Below are 19,487 nucleotides of genomic sequence, written 5' to 3'. Positions count from 1 at the left end.
AGAGCCAGATATATCCTCTGGTCCTGCATCAAAAAGATCCTCCAATAGCATCCCCACTACTACTGGCCAAAACCCTAATGCTCCTGTCCAAGATAAACCTCTCATAACTGCTGTATGTTTCATGTTGCCAAAACCTAAGTCTGTTAAGTCTCTGTATGTTGGGAGGAAGTAGCTTCTCCGCCTCTTGAAATGGCCTTAAAAGAAGCCTGTTTGTCCCCTGGGAGTCAATTTATGAAAGTAACAATCCCTTCCCAAAACTCCCTCTTATATCTAGAGAATAATGTGGATTTATTGGATGTTTTGAGTGTAGTAGCCACATTCAGAGCGACATTCCTGTCTAAGGCATCCATCCTGGTACTATCCTTATCTAGTGGTGTAGGCAATGCATTACATGCTCTCCTTCTTGCAGTAGTTGTCACTATAGACAGCAGCCACAGATGACCCCTGAGGCACAACGGAACGTCTAATGGAATCCTGTATTGTTCCTCCATCACCACACATAGAGAAAGTGAAGTAAAAGGATTATTGACATTTTCACTGCTATGCTTCAACAATCTAGAGATTAAGGTAAGGCCCATGCCACTCTTGCTGTAACATATCGGTCCTGCAATGCCCGTTTGGATTCCAACAGGCGGGACACGTTTTCTTTTCTCCAACGCTGGAGGTTACCTTGGAGACGCAGGGCACGCGTCTCTCGGCTCCGTACTGTGTCACGTGTCAGGTCAGATGATCTTGGCACGTCAAGGAGCCCCTTGTTGTGTGTTCTAAATAGAAGCATCAGCACGTTTCTTCGTTTCCAATCGGGCTGGCTGAAGTCTCAACAGGCGCGATATTGCCATTACTACATGCCTTGAAAACGTGATACAACTCTGCTTCTTTCTCATGTGAGCTTTAAGCGCTTTGCCCACCTGCTGTTTTTCATACCTTACTTCACTACTCTATCTGAGGGGGACTAGGATAGTATTACTTTGTTCTACTTACCTTTTGGAACTTTCTATTTTGAATCAAGAGGACCCTTGGCCTGCATAGAGACTCATCCTGTGTGGAACTGTTTTTTCTTCTCTGGAATCCTCATGCACTTTGGACGCTATCCTGTTTAGTGCACCATCCCGGCTCTAGTTGCATGCCGCTTGCAGTCCGGGGTAATTCCCTGTACTAACTTCCCTGTTTGTTATTTTCTCCTGTCGTTGTTTTTCTGACATTGGAACCCATTCCTGTCTCCCATAGGTTGGTGGCTATCATTGAGAAACATCCCTATAAATACTCCATCCCTGGGTTATACAGCCCTGACATAGCGGTGTGGGTATCTCCACTCTTTTGAGTAATCAATCACTCTGTCTGTCATCTTCCACAGCAGAGGGGTATATTGCCTAAAAGAGGTCCTCAAGTTGAGGAGGCCCGGTTCTGAGTGTATCCTTATTTGGAAACACACAGCTTGGGCTGAACTATTACCCGGAGCAGCTCCCTCTTATCTGCGGATTCGAGGTCGAGCAACACCCCGGCCTGTTCAGCTATTGGTGAGTTACACTTGTTGGACCACTGATACAAGAGTGTGAAAAAATAATCAAGATCTTCTCTATGCATTTTTAAATGGATGCTAAAGGTATGCAACTCTTCCGCTGCTTTTTTCACAGCAAGGATGTACTGCATGAAGTAATCAGATGAGAAAGCATAATATTACAGGAAGGACCTTCCTTAGGAACTATGTAGATGCCATCAGGCTCCATTACATCCTGTTTTTCATCTTGTTGATCCAATTCAGAATCATCACACAGCTCTTTCGCAAGATCTCCTTCTTTATCATATGGTGGTAGGAATCCTGACGTTTCCTCTTGGACTGATTCATACTGTTATTGATTAGGAGGATTTCTACTGTTCAGTAAAGCCTTCAGCTGAATGTATCCAGAAATAGCAGCATCACTGAGGACCTGTGAGAAGTTGGTTGTAGAGAAAATACAGGATCATCTTAACTGGAATCAACTGATGGACGGACGGAACGCATTAATTCGACCATGGAACAGTATTTAAGATGCTTATGTCTGCAATTCCAGAGCACCTGGCTCGCCGCTTTGCCTCAAGCCGAGTTTGCTTACAATAATTCCTTGCATTCGGCTGCTGGCCGTCTCCATTTTTTGCCCTGCATGGTTCCTGCACCATTCTTTTCTGCTATAGCCAAGCTATAAAAGGAACTTGAAGGTGTACTCCTTTTGTGTACTGTCCCAAGCTCCAAATCAAAGGCTAAAGAAGATCTCATTGCCTATTCTTTAATTGAACACGTCCATGCTGATCGATTGGGTTGCATACAGCTGTGTGTGTCTGTTGGAGCTGTGTGTTTTGGCTCTACATCCTTCAGCAGCTTCGGTGCCAAGGCCTTCCGCACAGAACTACTCAGTGTCGCTCAGTGCTGCACTTTACCTCCAAACCAAATCTTTCTTCAGCACCATTATCTCCATGAATTTCTCTGGCATCCTAGTGCCCAATGGCAATTGTTTCTCGGGCATCTCATTTTGTGGTGACAAAGACCACGGTATCGAGTGCCAACACAATGATGATAGGTTATTTATAACGCGCTTAATACCCAGAGGTTTCTAAGCACGGACCCGGGGATCGAACCTGTGATGCTCCGTGTCGTCTTGCTTCCAAGGCGTGCATGTTGCCCCTGAGCTATCCTCCCGAGACCTCCCGAATGATGGCTGCACAGTCAATGGCTTCATCATGGCCAGCAACTTAGAGGTTGGTTGCAGTTTTTCATGCGGAACCCTCCTCAACAGCATGGGACTTAGTAGATATCTTGGCAGTATTTTCTTAGAAGAGATAGGTATAACTCTAATATTCCGAGGATATACCTTCAAGGATTTCACTTGTGCAGAAAGTGCAAGGCTACAGTCTCTTTTACACACATTCATCAAGGATGTATTGCTGACAAATAACACTTCTATTTCTCTCTGCCAAAGTGCTACTTGTGAGGAATTGGCATGTGTCACATAACCTGTTGTGATGTGGCCCAAGGCAATAAAAGCCCAAATCCTGTCACCCTTTCTTTCCAATGTTCTTCTTGCCACACTTTTGACACTTCTTAAAAAATGTATTTTCCAAAACATCTTCCAGAGTTTTGAAGAGTCTGAACACTGTGTGAGGCAAGTCACTGAAAACATTGGACAAGTAGAACATTACCCTAAGTGCCTATGACCGAAATGCCAGCTCCAAACATACAGGGAAGGAATCTAACAGTTGGGGGCTCCAAAGTCCCAGGAGCCCTCTCTATGCACCACCTTCATTGACTGCAGTTTGGAACACACTAAAGATGTTGATAGTATGCAAGTGTTTTGTTTGCCTTTCTTTGAATACATACATATTGCTTTCTATATTACTGTGGGTTCCTTGCTGGATGCTGCTAAGCAAGTGAGTCTAGACGTAATTCAATATTGGAGAAAAGGGAAGAATCTGTGTAGCACAATTTTGTTTTTGTGAAAAATCAAGCAAGGTTGGTTGAAGAATAAAGACTTAAACTCCTTTATTAGCCTTTGCGAGGCAACAAAAAAATAATGTTTTTCACATCATAGATGAGCCAATTATGGTGTATCCCCAAGCAGAGTGCCAACGCCTCTATTGCTTTTGTTAAACCATTTAACAGTGTGTAAGAGGGTATAGGTTGAGTATCCTTCTAAGTTTTAGAACCAGTTTATGTTTACAATGCCCAAATACATAGCCTCCACCTCTTTTGGTGAGGAAGTGAGTTTACAGGTACAACTTCCCCAGGAGTAAATGTGGTGTTGATTTTGTTACTTCTCATGGCATAGTTTCCATAGCTGGAGCAACCGACGACCTTAGTAAATCCAAACTTCGGATGGAGAAGATCAAATATGTGAAGGAGAATAGTCTTACTTAAATGGCAATCGATGGCACAAACAGGATTTACAGGTACAGTTTTATACACTGTCATGAATCGGCAGTATTCGTCCCTTCTCCCCATGGAGGAGACCCCCCCCCGTGAGGATAGTGATGTGAACCAGCTGCACAAGACCCTCCCTACGGGTCGAGGCAAGTGGGACCTCACCGAGAGAGACTCCACCTTAGAAGGTGACAAAGACTCCCGTTCCTGTGAGGAACTCCATAAGTCAATTTACCATAGCCACATAGATGGGACTAACTTCTATGAAGAGTAATGTGGCAACTTTATAATAATAATAATAATAATAATATTAATATTAATGTTAATAATAATTTAGCATTTATATAGCGCTACGAACCCTCGGGTATCTGAACACTGCTTATTATTACCCACGGTGTGTGGTGCTCTGTTGTGTTTGCCTGGAGACAATGTGAGAAGAACCATGTGCGGAAAAAGAAAGGACGATGTCTCTTTAACCAGAGACATGTATTTAACTGGGATGAGTCAGAGCAGAAATAGAGAAGGATAGTGCTATGTGCAGGGGAAGCCCCCAGACAACATCACGCTGTGTGAAGGTGGAGTCAAGGCAGGTCGCGGAGCCATGGACTTTCGAAGAGCCAGAGAGCCCCGGTGTATGCAACCACAAAGGAAGCGGCACAAGAAGGAACAGATTGAGGAAATACCTTGTACTGGCCTGAGCATGCTTGAAGAGTGGTGGGCAGGACACCTGAGGAACAGCGCTGACAAACTGAGGTGGGATGCCTGAATGACTCCTGATCACCAGCCTTTGGAGAAGGCAGGCACGCGGCAGGGAACCGAGAAGGGAATCAGTGCAGCAAGAAAGGGGGAGAAGCATTGCCTGAGTGAGAGTGGAGCCATGCAACCATTCGCCGACCAACGAGAGGTACCAGGGGAATCGGGAATAGCGGTAGGCCACCGGGGAATCATTAAGTGCATGAAGCAACTCGTCCCAGTCATATGGACGAGACCGAAAAGATAGAATGGAATGATTAGAACTGTAAAAACAAAAGAAAGCAAATAACAAACAACCCAGTCAGGTAAGACCAGTGACACTCATCCCAGTCCTGAGGACGAGATAGCATTGAAGAAAGCCGTTTTCACGAGTAGTGAACAATATATAAAAGGGAGATATAAGCAACACAGGTGCAGAGCCAACAGATGCTAGGAACTAAAGCCCTGGGAGGGCAGACAACCAACCTTTATCTGCTGAGTTGAAGGCTGGAGAAAGTACAGCACAAAAGCACATAAGGAGAAAGGTGAGATCAAGTTCACCAGTGAACAAGATAAAAGAACAGGCAGCCTCAGAGAGAGAATCTGTGACAAAGAAAGCCTAAAAGGGAATCAATGCAAACATAATTTAGGAAACCCTGAACAAACAGACTAGAAAGAATATATATGTGAAAACAAGAGTGTTACTGGAAGGAAAAGTGCTCCAAAGATAAGGCCACAGAAAGCACCAGACCCAAGAGTCCATTTGAAGAACTAGAAGAGTTGAAAAGGGAGACTATCAAAGAAGATTATGCTAAGAATTATATGATCCAAAAAGAACCCAGTATATAAAAAGACTATCCAAGAAGAAGAGACTACCAGGTGAAGAAGAGACATTCACTTGGCCTATTTACTTTAGTTATATTTAGTGGTTAGATCAGATAGAGTAAGACATATTTACTTTAGTCTTCCTGACATCTGATGAGCACCTTTAGTTCCTTTAGATAGGTAGGGTGTTCCCTTGAGCAATACACAACAGGGACATGGGGCTGGTGAACAAAGTATATCTTATCATCCAAGCATGGATGGCCACTCATGGCCTATGCTTAAATGATGATAAGACAGAGTTGATAATTTTGGCCTCTCAGGCTAACATTAAAAAACGAGGCCAGGAATGTGCCTCATTCAACATTGATGGAAACTCTATCAAAATATCCAAGGAGGTAAAAACCCTTGGATTCTACTTGGACTCCACATTGTCATTTGATAAACAGATCAAATCCTTGATTTCCACCACAGCCTATACGTGCACGCTACTTAGAGCTGGCAAGCCCGTCCTCTCTGACGACAGTTGCCTGATCCTGGCTAGAGCTCTAATACTCTCCAGAATCGACTACTGTAATGCTCTTTACATGGTGCTAATAAAACAGCCATCCACAAACTCCAAACCTTACAAAATAACGCTTTAAGAGCAGCCTTAGGTACAAACAAAAGAACACACATTTCCCCTATCAGACTCCATCATAAATGGTTATCCACGGGCAACAAAATACAATTGAAGACACTTTCATTGACCCACAAAGCCTTAATAACTCTGCCCCTAACTACCTTACAGCTAAGCTACAGAGAAAAACCGTCCACAGATTAACCAGAGCCGGTAATGCTAATTGTCTGACCATACCTAAACATAAGCTTACCACGATTGGTGGCAATAGCTTCCCTCTAAAGGCCGCTAAATGCTGGAACGCTCTCCCTCAAGATTTGAGAGCTGACCAACCCTTCCTACACTTCCGAAAAAAGGTGATAAAACACATCATTGCCACAGACCCTTAGCCTCTGACCTGATAGATCATGCCCGTTGTACCTGTTCACCTACGTGCCTTAGCAATACACGGAGGCTTTGACTAAGCATGGCGCATTTCTGCATACTGCTCATGCTTATTCTTGAAACTACAAAGGCCACTTTATTGCTGTATATATCTGCACACTCTGTATACTCTGTACTTATGTAATTTTTGTGTATATTTTTGTACATGCTATGTATATGTGTAACTATGTAAGCTTTGCATTTTCATACTGCTGCGCCCTCTTACCTACGGGTTTGGTGCGCATAACAAATGAATAAACAAACAAACAAACAAACAATAAGGAGGGAAAGGCATTATTCTTATAATTCTTTATTAAAGAGAGTACGAAATGTCCACAAAGTCTCAGACTCTCTTCTTTCGATCCACAACAATACATAAAAACAAATGTCTAGGCACTGATCATTTGTCAAAATCACTGGAGAGATGTGACGTGGGACAGGGGTGCAGGGTGGAAATCTGAGCATTTTCAAATAAAAAACACTTCTATTGTCTCAGTGAAGTACTAAATGGATGTCTACACGGTACTTGGAAGTATTTCCCAGCATCACATTCCTCATTATGTGACACAATGGAGACTATGGTCCCGTGACCCAAAAAGGAAGGTAATGCATCTCTTGGTTGTGAGCTTTTTTGATTTGATATGATATATGATATGAAATTTGTAAACGCACCTATACACAAGTGTTTCAATGCATGACGAGGCGAAGAAGCAGGAGGAGGACAGAGACAACGATCGTACTAGGACAAGTGACATTGAGATTGTGCAGTGCAAAGCTGCATGTAGCTACCTCAGTTAACACAGGAATGGATGTAGTGAAACAGGGACCATCAAATGCGATTATCTGGTGGGTAGCAGATCAATCTCTAAAGAGGATTCAGCCAAAGCATGATCAACCACAGAGAATTATTATTTTGTTTGAGTTCATTCTTGACGAAGTACTAGGTAGACTTGAACCAAACTTGTATTATTTAGTTGCTTACCATCAAAAGGAACTCATAAATGCATATGTCTGGAAGATCTCATTCCCATACATATGATTAAGGACCCCAGAAACAGTTACTGGCATCAGAAGACTTGCTTCCCTTGACAAAACCAGCAGTCAACTTTGGTATTAGCAATTATGTGATAAAGCTGAAGGAGGGTCCACCGAGATCTCAGATGCATTCTTGCAAAAAATATTCAATAACTCACCAGATGTTAATTTCAGAGGCATGAGGCACAGGCAGAATTCATATAAGCTGATGGAAATAGTTTCTTGCAAAGGAAACATTGCTTGAAGCTGTTCGTATGTGCCATAGGACAGAAGGAAGCAGAACAATGCAAAAACTAGTTTGGCACACAGCTAGGTAGGACTGGGGAGTGAGTGATTACAAGTCGCTAACAGTAGGTGGAAAGAAAGGACTGGGTGAGGCAATTAGTGCCACATCAGTAGAAGGCTGAGCTCGTACACAAAGAGACCAAATAGATGCATCCATGACAATCATGCCTTCTAATGTTTTAAAGTAAGAGCTTGCCTTTGGTGTTAGCTTTTTCCAGCCCACATGCAGCTCTCCAGTTATCTAATCCAAATGGTGGGATGGGGGAGCAGAGTGACGGAGAAATGTATATAGTGTGGGTGTGCAACATGAATTTCCCAATGGTGCTTCTCTGGTTAGAACAAGTCGTGCCAGAGGGATTCGTTTTTTGGCTATTTTCTGAAGACAAAGCAGTCGGCTCTGATGCAGATCATCATTGGGAGTACGTTCCCCAGCCAGCGTCCTTGGAGTGAAAATGTTTATTCCTTTCAAGCTGCATCTTGATCAGAATGTCTGGCAACATTTTAGGTTGCATAAGCACAAGAGGCACCCAAGAATGTAGTCCTGTACCTATACTGATGAAGTATATTGAGGCCGCTCTGTGGATGCATTTGAGGGTGAATCAGGTAGTCTTTAAAGAGTATTGGTTTTATTGAGAGTTTTCTACTGCTTTCCACCCTCAGCCTTTTTTGCTGCAAGCTTGTTTCCCCTTGAGGAATGGATTGTAGATGATATGGAAAGGGGTGATAGAGTAGCTGACATAATAAAGTCTGGACTTAATGTAAATTCCTAATACAAAAAGGTTGGTCCTGAGAAGAGATGAAGGGAGATTAGGTTACGATTAGTAGAGCTAGTTATAGAATGTGATGCGCACAGATCACATAGGGGTTTCAACAGTTGGTTTTGAGTTGAAAGGTGATTTGTATGCTTTTATCTTTGGTTGCTCGCGCAAATGACTGGTTTAAGATGTGGGGAGGAGTTTTATGCATGATATATTAGTGGTGCATTTGGTGTTGAGGAATAGATACCAGCTTTGGATCGATGAAGGTTTTGGAAAGCCCTTTCTAGCCATGATTTATTGGCATATGTGAAGACTTTAAAATCTTTGCATTGCTTTCGCTAGTTGGTGAGGTTTAGGTAGATCTAGGTTGGCTATCATCAGCATATGATCTTTGGGATGCGGTGGGCATTCATGCGCAGCTAGGTATGAGTGTGGCCAACATATGACAATCAGGAAAGGTTTCGCATCGATCTTAAAGAGTACTGGCAACAGGGTGATTTTTGCAGAACTCCACACAACATCTGATAGCAGTTGGACAGGAATGGGTTTTAATTGTTCTGATTGGCCAGGGAGGAACTATGAGTCAGGCTCCTGCTGGCAGGAACCTCCCATCTCGCACTTTATGGTGCATAAGACATCCTGAGGTTTAGCGGTACAATTGTACTTATTGAGGAACAGGGGTGTTATTTCAAATTAAAATGGCTTACAAAGTGAGTAATGACAGAGAGTGGATGGATTACTGTTGTAATGTGAGTTGGTCTTGTTCTGTACCACTGGCCAGGAATGCATGCTGATGGAATGTTGGTGTATGAATGATAGACAACTTAGGAGAATGTTGAATGAGTGCTGAATGTGAGTGTTCCATGAATGTCAATTGGGGGCCTGAGCTGGATGTGAGAGGATGGCTGGTGGATCGTTCGTGTTCTGTCAGTATCTGAATAATAAGGAATGTTAAATGAAAATCTTTACATTGTTTTGAGCAATGCTTTTATGCTGTAATCCTGCTTCAACATTATTCAGGGAATGCATAGTATGATGCTTTAGGGAAATGCTCATATGGCCATTTTTTTAAGGAGTTTTTATGAGGACTTATCAATTAATAATACATCTCTGCCACGAGGGGTGAGCAGAGCTTGAAAAGGAGGAATGATGTCTAGCTTTTGCAGGATTCATGATGTTCAAGTGATATGGGATGTGGCTGTCAAACTGATGTGAGGTTCAACCTTTGTTTTCCTTTAGTATGGGTCATTGCCATGTCGAGTTGTGTTTAAGTGTTGTGGCCTGCCGAAAGTATCACATGTTGTCCTCTGTTTACCTAGTACCACAACGTTGCTGCCGAGGGAATTTAGGCTGAAGTGAACAATACAGGCTCAAGTGAAGTTTCATTTTGTATTTATGGTTAACGTCCCAGGTTTAGGAAATTCACCTGTGTTAGTGTATATGGTGTCATTAGGGTGCATCCATACAGCATATATATGCATCCAGTTATTGGGATAAAGATGATTTTCTGACTGCCTCAGGGTACAGAGTGCAGCAGCAGATTTGGGCAAACGGTCTGGACTGTCCGCCACATGGACATAAAAAGAATTGAAAAATAAGGATAAGGTAGATAAACTGATCCAAAAAGGTCAAAGGAGTTAATTTTGCACTATACAAATGTATGGACTGCCCTTCATGCGGGCACTCTAAAAGGATTCAAGTTGATGAATTTGTTTATAGATATTTGTACAAATATTGGCCAATTGTTCCCATTTTCTTTTTAGCATTTAGTTGGAATGTTCATACTTACAGTTGGTTTCTGGGTGTCACCAAGGTTACCTTATCTGCTTAATCTGTTATATGTCGTAGTGACAATGTGTGTGTGTTGAGGTGTGGTGATGCATGTGTTGTGTATGTTTGTGGGTCATGTGTGCATGCACATCTTGAGAGACTGAATTTGGGTGTATGGGGCTCGGGTGGAGGATGAATGAATACGGTTTGCTTCCTGTGTTGTCATGCTAGGTGTGGCATGGCACCACCTGTGTGAGAGGTTTTACTTGCATGTGTATCCTGCTGCCTCATTCCACCCTTTCTTTTGAGCCAGTCTGAGGTTGTTAGCACATGCACAGCTTTGTGTGAAAGTGGTGTGTTTGGTGTGCCTGGTGATGTTTGGTGATGGTTGTGACACATACCAGGATAGATGTGGTGTAGTGGTGGTTGAGTGTTCTGTGAGTTTTTCTTGGTGGTTCATATTCTTGTTGCGACTGACTGATTTGGGTGATGTTTGGGAGCCGATTGCAGTTGTTCTGTGCCTGGAATGTGAGGGTGGAAGTTGGTGGATTATGTACCCCTTTTGTGTCTGTTGTTCCTCTTATGGGCCACACCACCTTTCTTGAGTGTTAGTTTGTTGGACTTTGGCGGTTGTATCCCACTTTTCTAACGAATTATCACAAGATGAGGAATACGTGGGAGGACACAATCCATTCGAATGTGGCATTCATTTATGTTTGGTCATATATATCAAGGAGTGCAGCTGGAGAGTAAGAACAGAGATGGTGAAGTGAATGAGTGACTTATCAGTGTTAATTTGTGAGTGAGAGCAGAGCCTACTAGGGTGAAAGATAGGAATATGATATCAAAGGTGTTGCCTTGATAGTCAATGGGAAGATTGTGTAGGTTTACAAAAGAGTTGTCAAAGAAAGAGGTTACCCATTATGACAGCAGAGGAGAGTGAGTAGTTGGAAAGAGATGTGCTCAAAGAAGGAGAAGGGGAGATTGGTGGCAATAGTGTGTCCTTGCTGCTCATGACACCAACACTTCCACCTTTTCTGGAGAGACAGGGGAGCGAGAGAAAGAAGCATAGTCCGTGTGAAGTACTTCCTGGGTGGTGTAGTGGAGGGGGTGCAGAAAACCAGGTTTCTGCAACTGCCATTACAATTACTAGCAGGCATGGGCTGCCTACATTAACTGATGTGAGAGAAGTATTGTAGATTTTGTGGAGGATTTTTCCTGTGCCATGCCTTTGAGATTAGCAAGATCATAATGGATCAATACACGTGTGTTTGTCAAGCTGGGCAACAGCTTTATTGTCAAACACCTTGCATAAAGCAAGGTGGGTGGTCATAGCACCGTAGTTGTTGTTGAGCCCAAGTGAACAGTGACAATGATGGCTGGATTTGTTACGTTTTAAACGAATGGTCCACCAAATGATTTATGATCTAGGAAAATATATCTGTACACGCTCTATACAATTTGCTGGGTAAGAGGTCCCTGATGGAGGAGCATTTGCATACACCAGCTCCCCGCCATAAAAAACTTGATGGCGGTATGGGTATCAGTTTATGTCTTCATAAAAAAAACTGGGTGAACTTGCCCATGGGGTATTCATTAAGCTTTCAGATACATCTTGAAAATTGGCGAATTAATCACATCAAAGGGTTTTATGTTTCATCTGTCACACAACGGAATAAGGAAACTTTTGTAGGAGCTCCAGTAGAAGCGCAGGGTCATTTTACTTAATATCTATTCTGTCCCAAAGTACAACAAATACGGCAACAGTTATCTGCATTGACAGTTGCTTTGGTTTAGGTATGACTATTTCTGCCGCCTTTTGTTTTGTGAAAATAAACAATGTGTCCCATATACATTTATCTCCAACTATCTTTAAAGTAAGATCTTGTAAATATAGACGATGTGCGAGTATTGTCCTCCATTTCTAAAACTGTACACATTTAGTAAGGTAAAATTAACGTATTAAAAATGGTATAATAGAAGTACAAAAACAAAGAATTGCAACATGGACATACTGATAAAAGCTATGAACACTGCTTCCATTAGAAGCTATTTTAAACCGGGCCCAGTCTTTAAACAAATCTTGATCTCTAAATACATTTAATTAAGCACAGTCAGGCCTACTTAATCCTAATCATTTTGCAAACAACGAACAGAAAACAAAAGCTTGTTCGTGTTCATAGCCATAAACTCGAAAAAACGAGTTGCAAGGAAAGGTTTTCAGGGACCCAGACAGACGGAAAAACCATGAGGGATTAACTATGCCTCACTAAATCTATCAGTACAAGCAATCTATGACAATTACTGGAGCGTGACCGAACAGAGCACTGACATTACCAAACCAAGCAATCATTTCTCAGAATGTGCGTGGAAAATGTGTATGAAGAGAATCCTCTGGTGCCTTTACCTATGTCGGCAGTGCAAAGATGTGTCTGTTATGGCACAATGTGGCATTGTTTACTCATTCCTGGAGACAACAAACCACTTGAGACACAGAAAGAAACCTGTGTGCGCTTTGAAACTTATATTAGATCAAAGATAACTCCTTTTCACTTTTTGCAAGAATGACAAAAACACTGTGGTACTCACTCCTGGGCTCCCGTGGTCCATCCACCGTGACTTTAATAGCTCTGTGGTAGGTGGCTACTTGGGGCGGGTTCGTGAAGACAGTTATAGTCAGGGTAAAACTCTTGCCTGAAAACAGAAAAACATGCGTTCATTGAGGTAACTTGAAAAGGTTAGGCATAAAGGGTCACAATATATCACAAGAATTGCATATTTCCTGTCTGAAATAATAGCATTGCAGCAAGTATAATAGTTTTAAAAAAAATAAGTTTTGCAATTATTGGTTTACATTTTATACATAAATTAAGAAAGCATATTTCAATTTAATTTTTAGTGATTCGATAATAGAGGAGTTGACTGCATAGTGCTATGGTTGCATTTTGATTTTTGTATATTTTGTGAAATTTAGAAAGGATGAATAATGGTTAATAAATGGTTAATAAAGCGTTATTGCCTTGCGCTTCTTCCCCGTCACCCCCCTTGCTTCCCTCTACTGGGCCAAGAACACAACCTGTCTAAATGCCGTCCAATCTACACTCCAAACTCTCCTTCTATACAAGCAAAGGGTTCTCAGTGCCCCCAGGAAAGTCTTCTCACCCCCACAAGCACCCTCTTCCCACTGTATTGTACACTTATTGGCCCTCCAATGCACAAAACGGTACTCCCTGCACCTAGTATCTGCATCTATTCATAAAATACATTGCTAGTTTATGGTGTCACCACCCCCTTGCAAAGTAGCCTGCATGAGCTTGCTCCAATCTCTGTCACTGTCATTTTATTTAGAGCTTTTGGGCGATGCGCGCACTTCTGATGAGCTGATGACAAGCCACAAAGCTGAAGGCACCAGACACCAAAGATGGTATTGAGGATAGTATGTTTCTCATTATGTATGTGCCTTTTGTTTTAAATCTAAAAAGTTATTCCATATTACATATTATACATATGAAATATGGCCCATTTATTCCCACTATCTTTTCTTTCCCATAAATTTCAAGTTTCGAAACAACTGTGAAAAATCGAGTCCGTGCATCTGTTCATTATACATACATTTGTTTATCCCCCACTTCCCTTTTTCTCTGGCTTCTGCTGCTGCTTGTCGTTCACCAACCCATCTCTATCTCCCGAGTTTGTTCTTTTGGTCCCTAATACGTTGTAGGAAAGATCGACGCAGACATTGTCAGCTAACAACTGCATTACACGCAGATATGCATGCTGTCCCAGTTAGCAATATGGATGTAAAGTATGTGCTGACCCTAACCTCCGCTTGTGTTCTCACAAGTAACACTGGCATCTGTTTTGCAGATTCACTGACAGTTGAAATCAGTTGGAGGTGCCACAGTTAGTCATGCAAGTTTGTTAAAAACTGCAAACGGCTTCAAGACAGGAAAGAGGTGGGTGTAGAGCGATGACTCAATAAATCAGCCAGCAATTCAGCAATCGTAGAATAGGCGATGTCTGAAAGTGTCCAGAAAGCCCTGCTTCTTTAGTACTTTGTATCAAAAGGGAAGGACTGTGGGCTGAATATACTTGAAATACAAGGAGGTTGTCCTGATGTCTGGAGTAAAGTGTTTACTTTTTAGTTGCCATAAAGAAAATACTATTTCTTCATGTTATACACAATCAAGTTAATTCTGTGTATTGTCGTGCTTTGGTAACTAATAATCAGACACTAATATTGAACATACTTCAGCATTTTATTGTTTTGCTGGTAAGTAGCTTATTTTCACACACTTAGTTCTGTATTCCATTCTTTTTTTCCTCTTTTTTCAGAGTTTGTTTATGGCAACTAAAAAGTAAACACTTGACTCCAGACGTCAGGACAACCCCCTTGTATTTCAAACTTATCCTTTAGTGCGACAACAAATCTTGTACAGAACGTTCCTGCTAACTTTTCTACTCAACTTTTCTAAAACAGGGTATGTAGGAGAATTCGAGTTTTCCAGAACTTAATGAGAAAAGATCACATTCCCACATAATAGCCAAGATGCAGGCTATTGTTCTGCGGTTTGCAAAGGACATCACTCACACACATAAATGGCGTGATACATTGGTATTTAAATTGGCCTATTTATTTGTTGAAATACTCAGCATATATTGGGATTTATTCACAAAGATTTTCAATGGCTCAAATGAGATGTCAGTCAGAATATGTGATTTTCACCTGCTCCTTTATGCGTGACTCACAAAGCGCCAAACTTGGCTACATTTGGAACTGAAAATTGCATTTTAGCATTTCAAAAATGTTCCAGGAATCTTCATATTTCACAATTCTAGACTTTGTGAATCATGCATATGGTAGCAGTTCCAAATCAAAGATGTTCATGGCATCTTATCATTTGCTCCAGTATAAATATTTGAGAATTTGGCCCACTAGGTTGATGATGGTAAAGTCTATCTTCTCTGCAGGGGTAAACCTGCAAACATGAAACTGTTATCTTGTTTTCTCTACAACACAAAACAACAACCTCCCTAAAGTACGACTACAATGTTAATAATAAAGTGTGGACAACGGGTGTTTGTTGTCTGTGGCAAGAGGTAGTATGTTGGCTTGTATTTAAGCTGCTGCAGTTTACAGTCTATCTTCTATGCAACGGTGGAGACGTGTGTGGAATGGTGAAAGCAGCATTGATACTGGCCAAATGTGAAATGTCCTGAACAAAATGCAGTGGAGGAGTACATGTGGCTAAGAGAGGCAGTGAAATACCTCTGGTAAGAACCCTGCTTTAGTAGGCACCTGGCCCACCCACTAACTTACAAATCAAGTAGTTGGTGGACACAGTGAGTACTCAGCGTTTTGGCATTGCAGGAAATGGGAGGAGGTAGCTGCTGCTGGTCCCACAAACTGCAAGATCCCCCGTCACTAGAGTTGCAAGAAAATGAAAATTAGCAGCATGTCGTGAGGAAGAATGGGGACACCCGTATCAGCAAACTAGGGCAAAACAAGAGTAGATAAGAAGTCAATCTACAGAACTGCTCAGGAAGAACCACGTTTTATATTATCTTCGTACTATAGCTTTATTCCAAGGAAAGTACTGACTTTTAAATGTTTGAGAAGGTGGAACCGTGAATGTGGTGATAAACTGAGTTACAGTGAATGGATGCTGTAATTTCTGGGTGATTGTTACTTACATTGACACAAGGAAAAGCAGAATATATTTCCTTGTATTAAACACTATGTATGGCCCTTTTGGCATCCCCCAGGATGGGGGAAGGAATAGTGAGTTTCAGTAAAGGATGTGCAGATATTACCTGAAGGCAAAGTAGCATTTCCATCTTACTTGTCCATTGTCCTCATTGCGCCACAGGCCTTCTCCTTTCTTTTGTTGGTTCGGGGTACTGGCTGTGGGCATATGTATGCCCTTCTTGAACTTTCTGGTCACCCCAAATATGGGATCGCATTTTATGAAGAATTAGCAGCTGGTGAAAGCGTCATACTGCCGAGACAGCACAAATAAAAGTACTTTTACATAGGCACCTGTGAGCAGCTGCTAAGCATCTACTATTAAAAACCTTTTCATAAAGAAAAGCTGTTAAAAACAGTATTGTATATTTGATCTGAGGTTGCAAAACATATTTGCTTTCCTGAATGATGCTACTCTGTCAATAGAAAATGTATTTTTGTCATTGAAGACATGCAGTTCTGGGGACCCTTTTCCATACCGTTTAGGGTTTTGGAAGAATGAGAGTTATTAGTGTTGGGTTTCTATGGGGGCTAGGGGCAGAGCAACAGGCCAAGAGATTAATACAGGAACATGTGACAATTTTAAAACTGTCAGGAAATCAAAGTACTAGAACATTTAAAACAGAGCTTGGAATCTCTGAACCGGAAGAAGAACAGAAAGATGTCAACTCTGTCACCAAAACTCAAAAACAAAATTACATGGTAAGTTACCACCACAAAACTCCCCTCCAAGATACTCCTCAAATGATGAGGTCACTTACGTAAAAAAAGGACATCAGCTAAAAAAAACACTGAAGCAAAGGGTATTTGTTTTAGGGTAGCTGAGCATATTTTAAAGGTTTGGAGCAAATGTTTGTATACATTTCTAGTTTTTTTAGATGAACAAACTCAAAAAAGAATAGCCTTAAAAAAGTCATGTAATAAACTACCAGTTAAATGTGATCCAACCAATGACCCCGCAAAATAGGCAAATATAAATGAAGGTAGGACTGGGACCGACGGGAGATAAGACTGATGCAGGTGCAAAAACATGGGTGTTTTTCATATGGTAATGTACACAAAGAATCATTACATTTCTAAGCAAATCATCCAAATGTTCCTGATGATAGCAATGAACTAACTCAATTGAGTCAGATAAAGCATATAGAGTTAAACCAAGGGTCTAGAGAAATGTTATTAGGCATTGATGAACTAAATTAAGAGTTTCTTGTAAGACTAGTAGAAAATGTTCAATGCAATGGTTTATAATTCATTTTGAAACCACTGATTACATACCAATAATTCTATAAATAAAGCTTTTACTGAGATATTTATGTCATCTGTCTATATCTGGGTTAAAGGACAACATATTTTATTTCTTACATTCAAATAGCGCTCAAGTGGGAGAGGTGGATTATATTTCTCATCTGTTCTACCAGTTCAATGTTGATCTGTTTGTTAAAAGGTAGATTCACTTGAATGTACACTCTTCATTATGTATGTCTAGCCTAGTTATGATTAACTAATATTTCAAATGAAAGCAAGATTGCAGATGCTGCAAGTTTACGAGACCTAACCTTTAGTTATATGTTTTTTAATAGTGCACATATAAAGGTTATTTTAACGATAAACATGCTCTACCCGAGAAATACGAAGAACTAATTGCTTTGTGCAAAATAATTAAACTTGAACAATGTGATTTCGAGAGTAAAGACATGGTACGAATATAAAATACCTTTTAATGTAACACACACAGAAGTAGTATATGTAATGAAAAATCGAATTGTAGTAGAAGAATTGTTGACAAAGTTTGCAAATGGTGGTATTTAATTTTCGAAAATGCCTCAAGATTTCCCATGAGCATCACTAATTGGGTGTCGTTTTTAGAAACTGTGTTGCTGTTCCCAGATCTTAGCATCATTGAGTTTAGGTGCATGCTTTATTCCATACGAAGCTGTCACATATCCACAGATTAATTTTAAAAAGTAAGGATACATCTGTGTTTTTCTGCTTATTAAACATATGGACAGGTTAGGTCAGCATCTATCACTTTATCCTCCCATATGTTTGATATAAAAGATCAAGTAATGGAAATGTTCCCTGTTTCTAAAAACATCAGCTATATTCCCCCAAGCCATGCTTCGACCTGGTGTAAAACAACAACTAACAGAACTTTTCCCGATTCCTCTCCTTAGATGACTAACTGATCTTGCACCCACATGAATACAAAATATTGACATTTGTTAGAGTTTGCGAACATTTGGTGGATATTGTGATGCGGATGTCAGGCAATGAGGACAATTAGAACTATAATAAGGAATTTTATGAAGAATGATACACTTCTTGGCTTAGTGTGGGGGCGGCTAAAACGGAACCCTCTTCTTAAGGCTTTTTTCCTGGAGTAATCTTCGGGGTGCTAATAGTGTCTAGGACGTCAATGAGGGAGGTACTTGGCCAATAATCAGAGACGTAGACAGGTTTGTCTAACAAGTGGTGTCTGTAGATAATGTAGTTTGGCCCACTGCAGTAACATTAACATCTGTAAATGCCCATACAGCGCTGCTTTTACAGATTATGGATGAGCCTTGCCTGCTCAGACCCTACCCTCTCTACGCCTCTGCCAATAATGGCCATAAGCTCGCTTCACTTAGGCCTACCATGGCTCGGGCTGTCAGGCCGATATCAGCCAAGTCTGCCCCCATCTCAGTGCTTAATGCTGTATTAGCACATGGAATCATCATCAACCTCTTCTGAGCCAATCAGAACTGCTCAGAATACAGTACATACTCCCTGATATAAATCTCGTTCCAAACTTCTGTCTTGAGCAGGAGGTTAAAAAAGCAGCACAGAAACAATTGTCTTAAGCTGTGTGAAGGCAGAGAGGTTAATGTGCAGTTCAAATCCCCAAGTTAACAATGTATAAAGTTTATTGTTACTAGTTTCATGGTCAATAATTTAACATTACATTACTTGGCTGTGCTCATTATTTCGCCACAGTAAAAACACTTTCCTGTTTAGCTACACAACTCCATGTGTTACCAGCATTATAGCCCTTGAAGCGGTCATTATGATTTAGGATAAATTACATTTATCCAATTTATAGTACTCTTCTTTGCATCGGCCAATAACCTGGGATGGGTCACTATCCCGCAGTTATGATCCCATCATCAGTCTATAAGGTTTAATTAAAAAGAAATGTCAGGATATATCCAAAATAAACATCAAAAAGTAAAGAAACATTATTAGTAAGTCTTGAAGACTCTGGGAACTGAGTGGATAAGGCAGTCTTCAAGATGTATGGTCATGAATACTTTTGCCCAGATTCTATGATACTGTTTTCTACGTGTGAGGAAAAACAAATAAAATAATTTGCTATTACTCAAACTGTGAAGCTCATGTTATCCTCATCAGCATTATGAAATTCTG

The 19,487-nt window shown here is 41.1% G+C and overlaps 1 protein-coding gene across 6 annotated transcripts in view; it reads right to left on the bottom strand.

The window, feature by feature from the left end:
• RUNX2 (RUNX family transcription factor 2) overlaps positions 1 to 19,487 on the bottom strand; it is a 540,217-nt gene that overhangs the window by 202,272 nt on the left and 318,458 nt on the right. For all 6 annotated transcript variants that reach the window (XM_069605789.1, XM_069605788.1, XM_069605794.1 and 3 more), the window contains one exon: positions 12,926 to 13,030. In XM_069605789.1, the coding sequence (XP_069461890.1) occupies positions 12,926 to 13,030 (105 nt within the window). The remainder of the gene's footprint in view (positions 1 to 12,925; positions 13,031 to 19,487) is intronic.

The sequence above is a fragment of the Ambystoma mexicanum genome, chromosome 4p, assembly GCF_040938575.1.
Source record: "Ambystoma mexicanum isolate Mex_15411 chromosome 4p, UKY_AmexF1_1, whole genome shotgun sequence".
Classification (NCBI taxonomy): domain Eukaryota; kingdom Metazoa; phylum Chordata; class Amphibia; order Caudata; family Ambystomatidae; genus Ambystoma; species Ambystoma mexicanum.
Note: the sequence above shows the minus strand (reverse complement) of the source record. Positions and strands in the feature narration are given on the sequence as shown.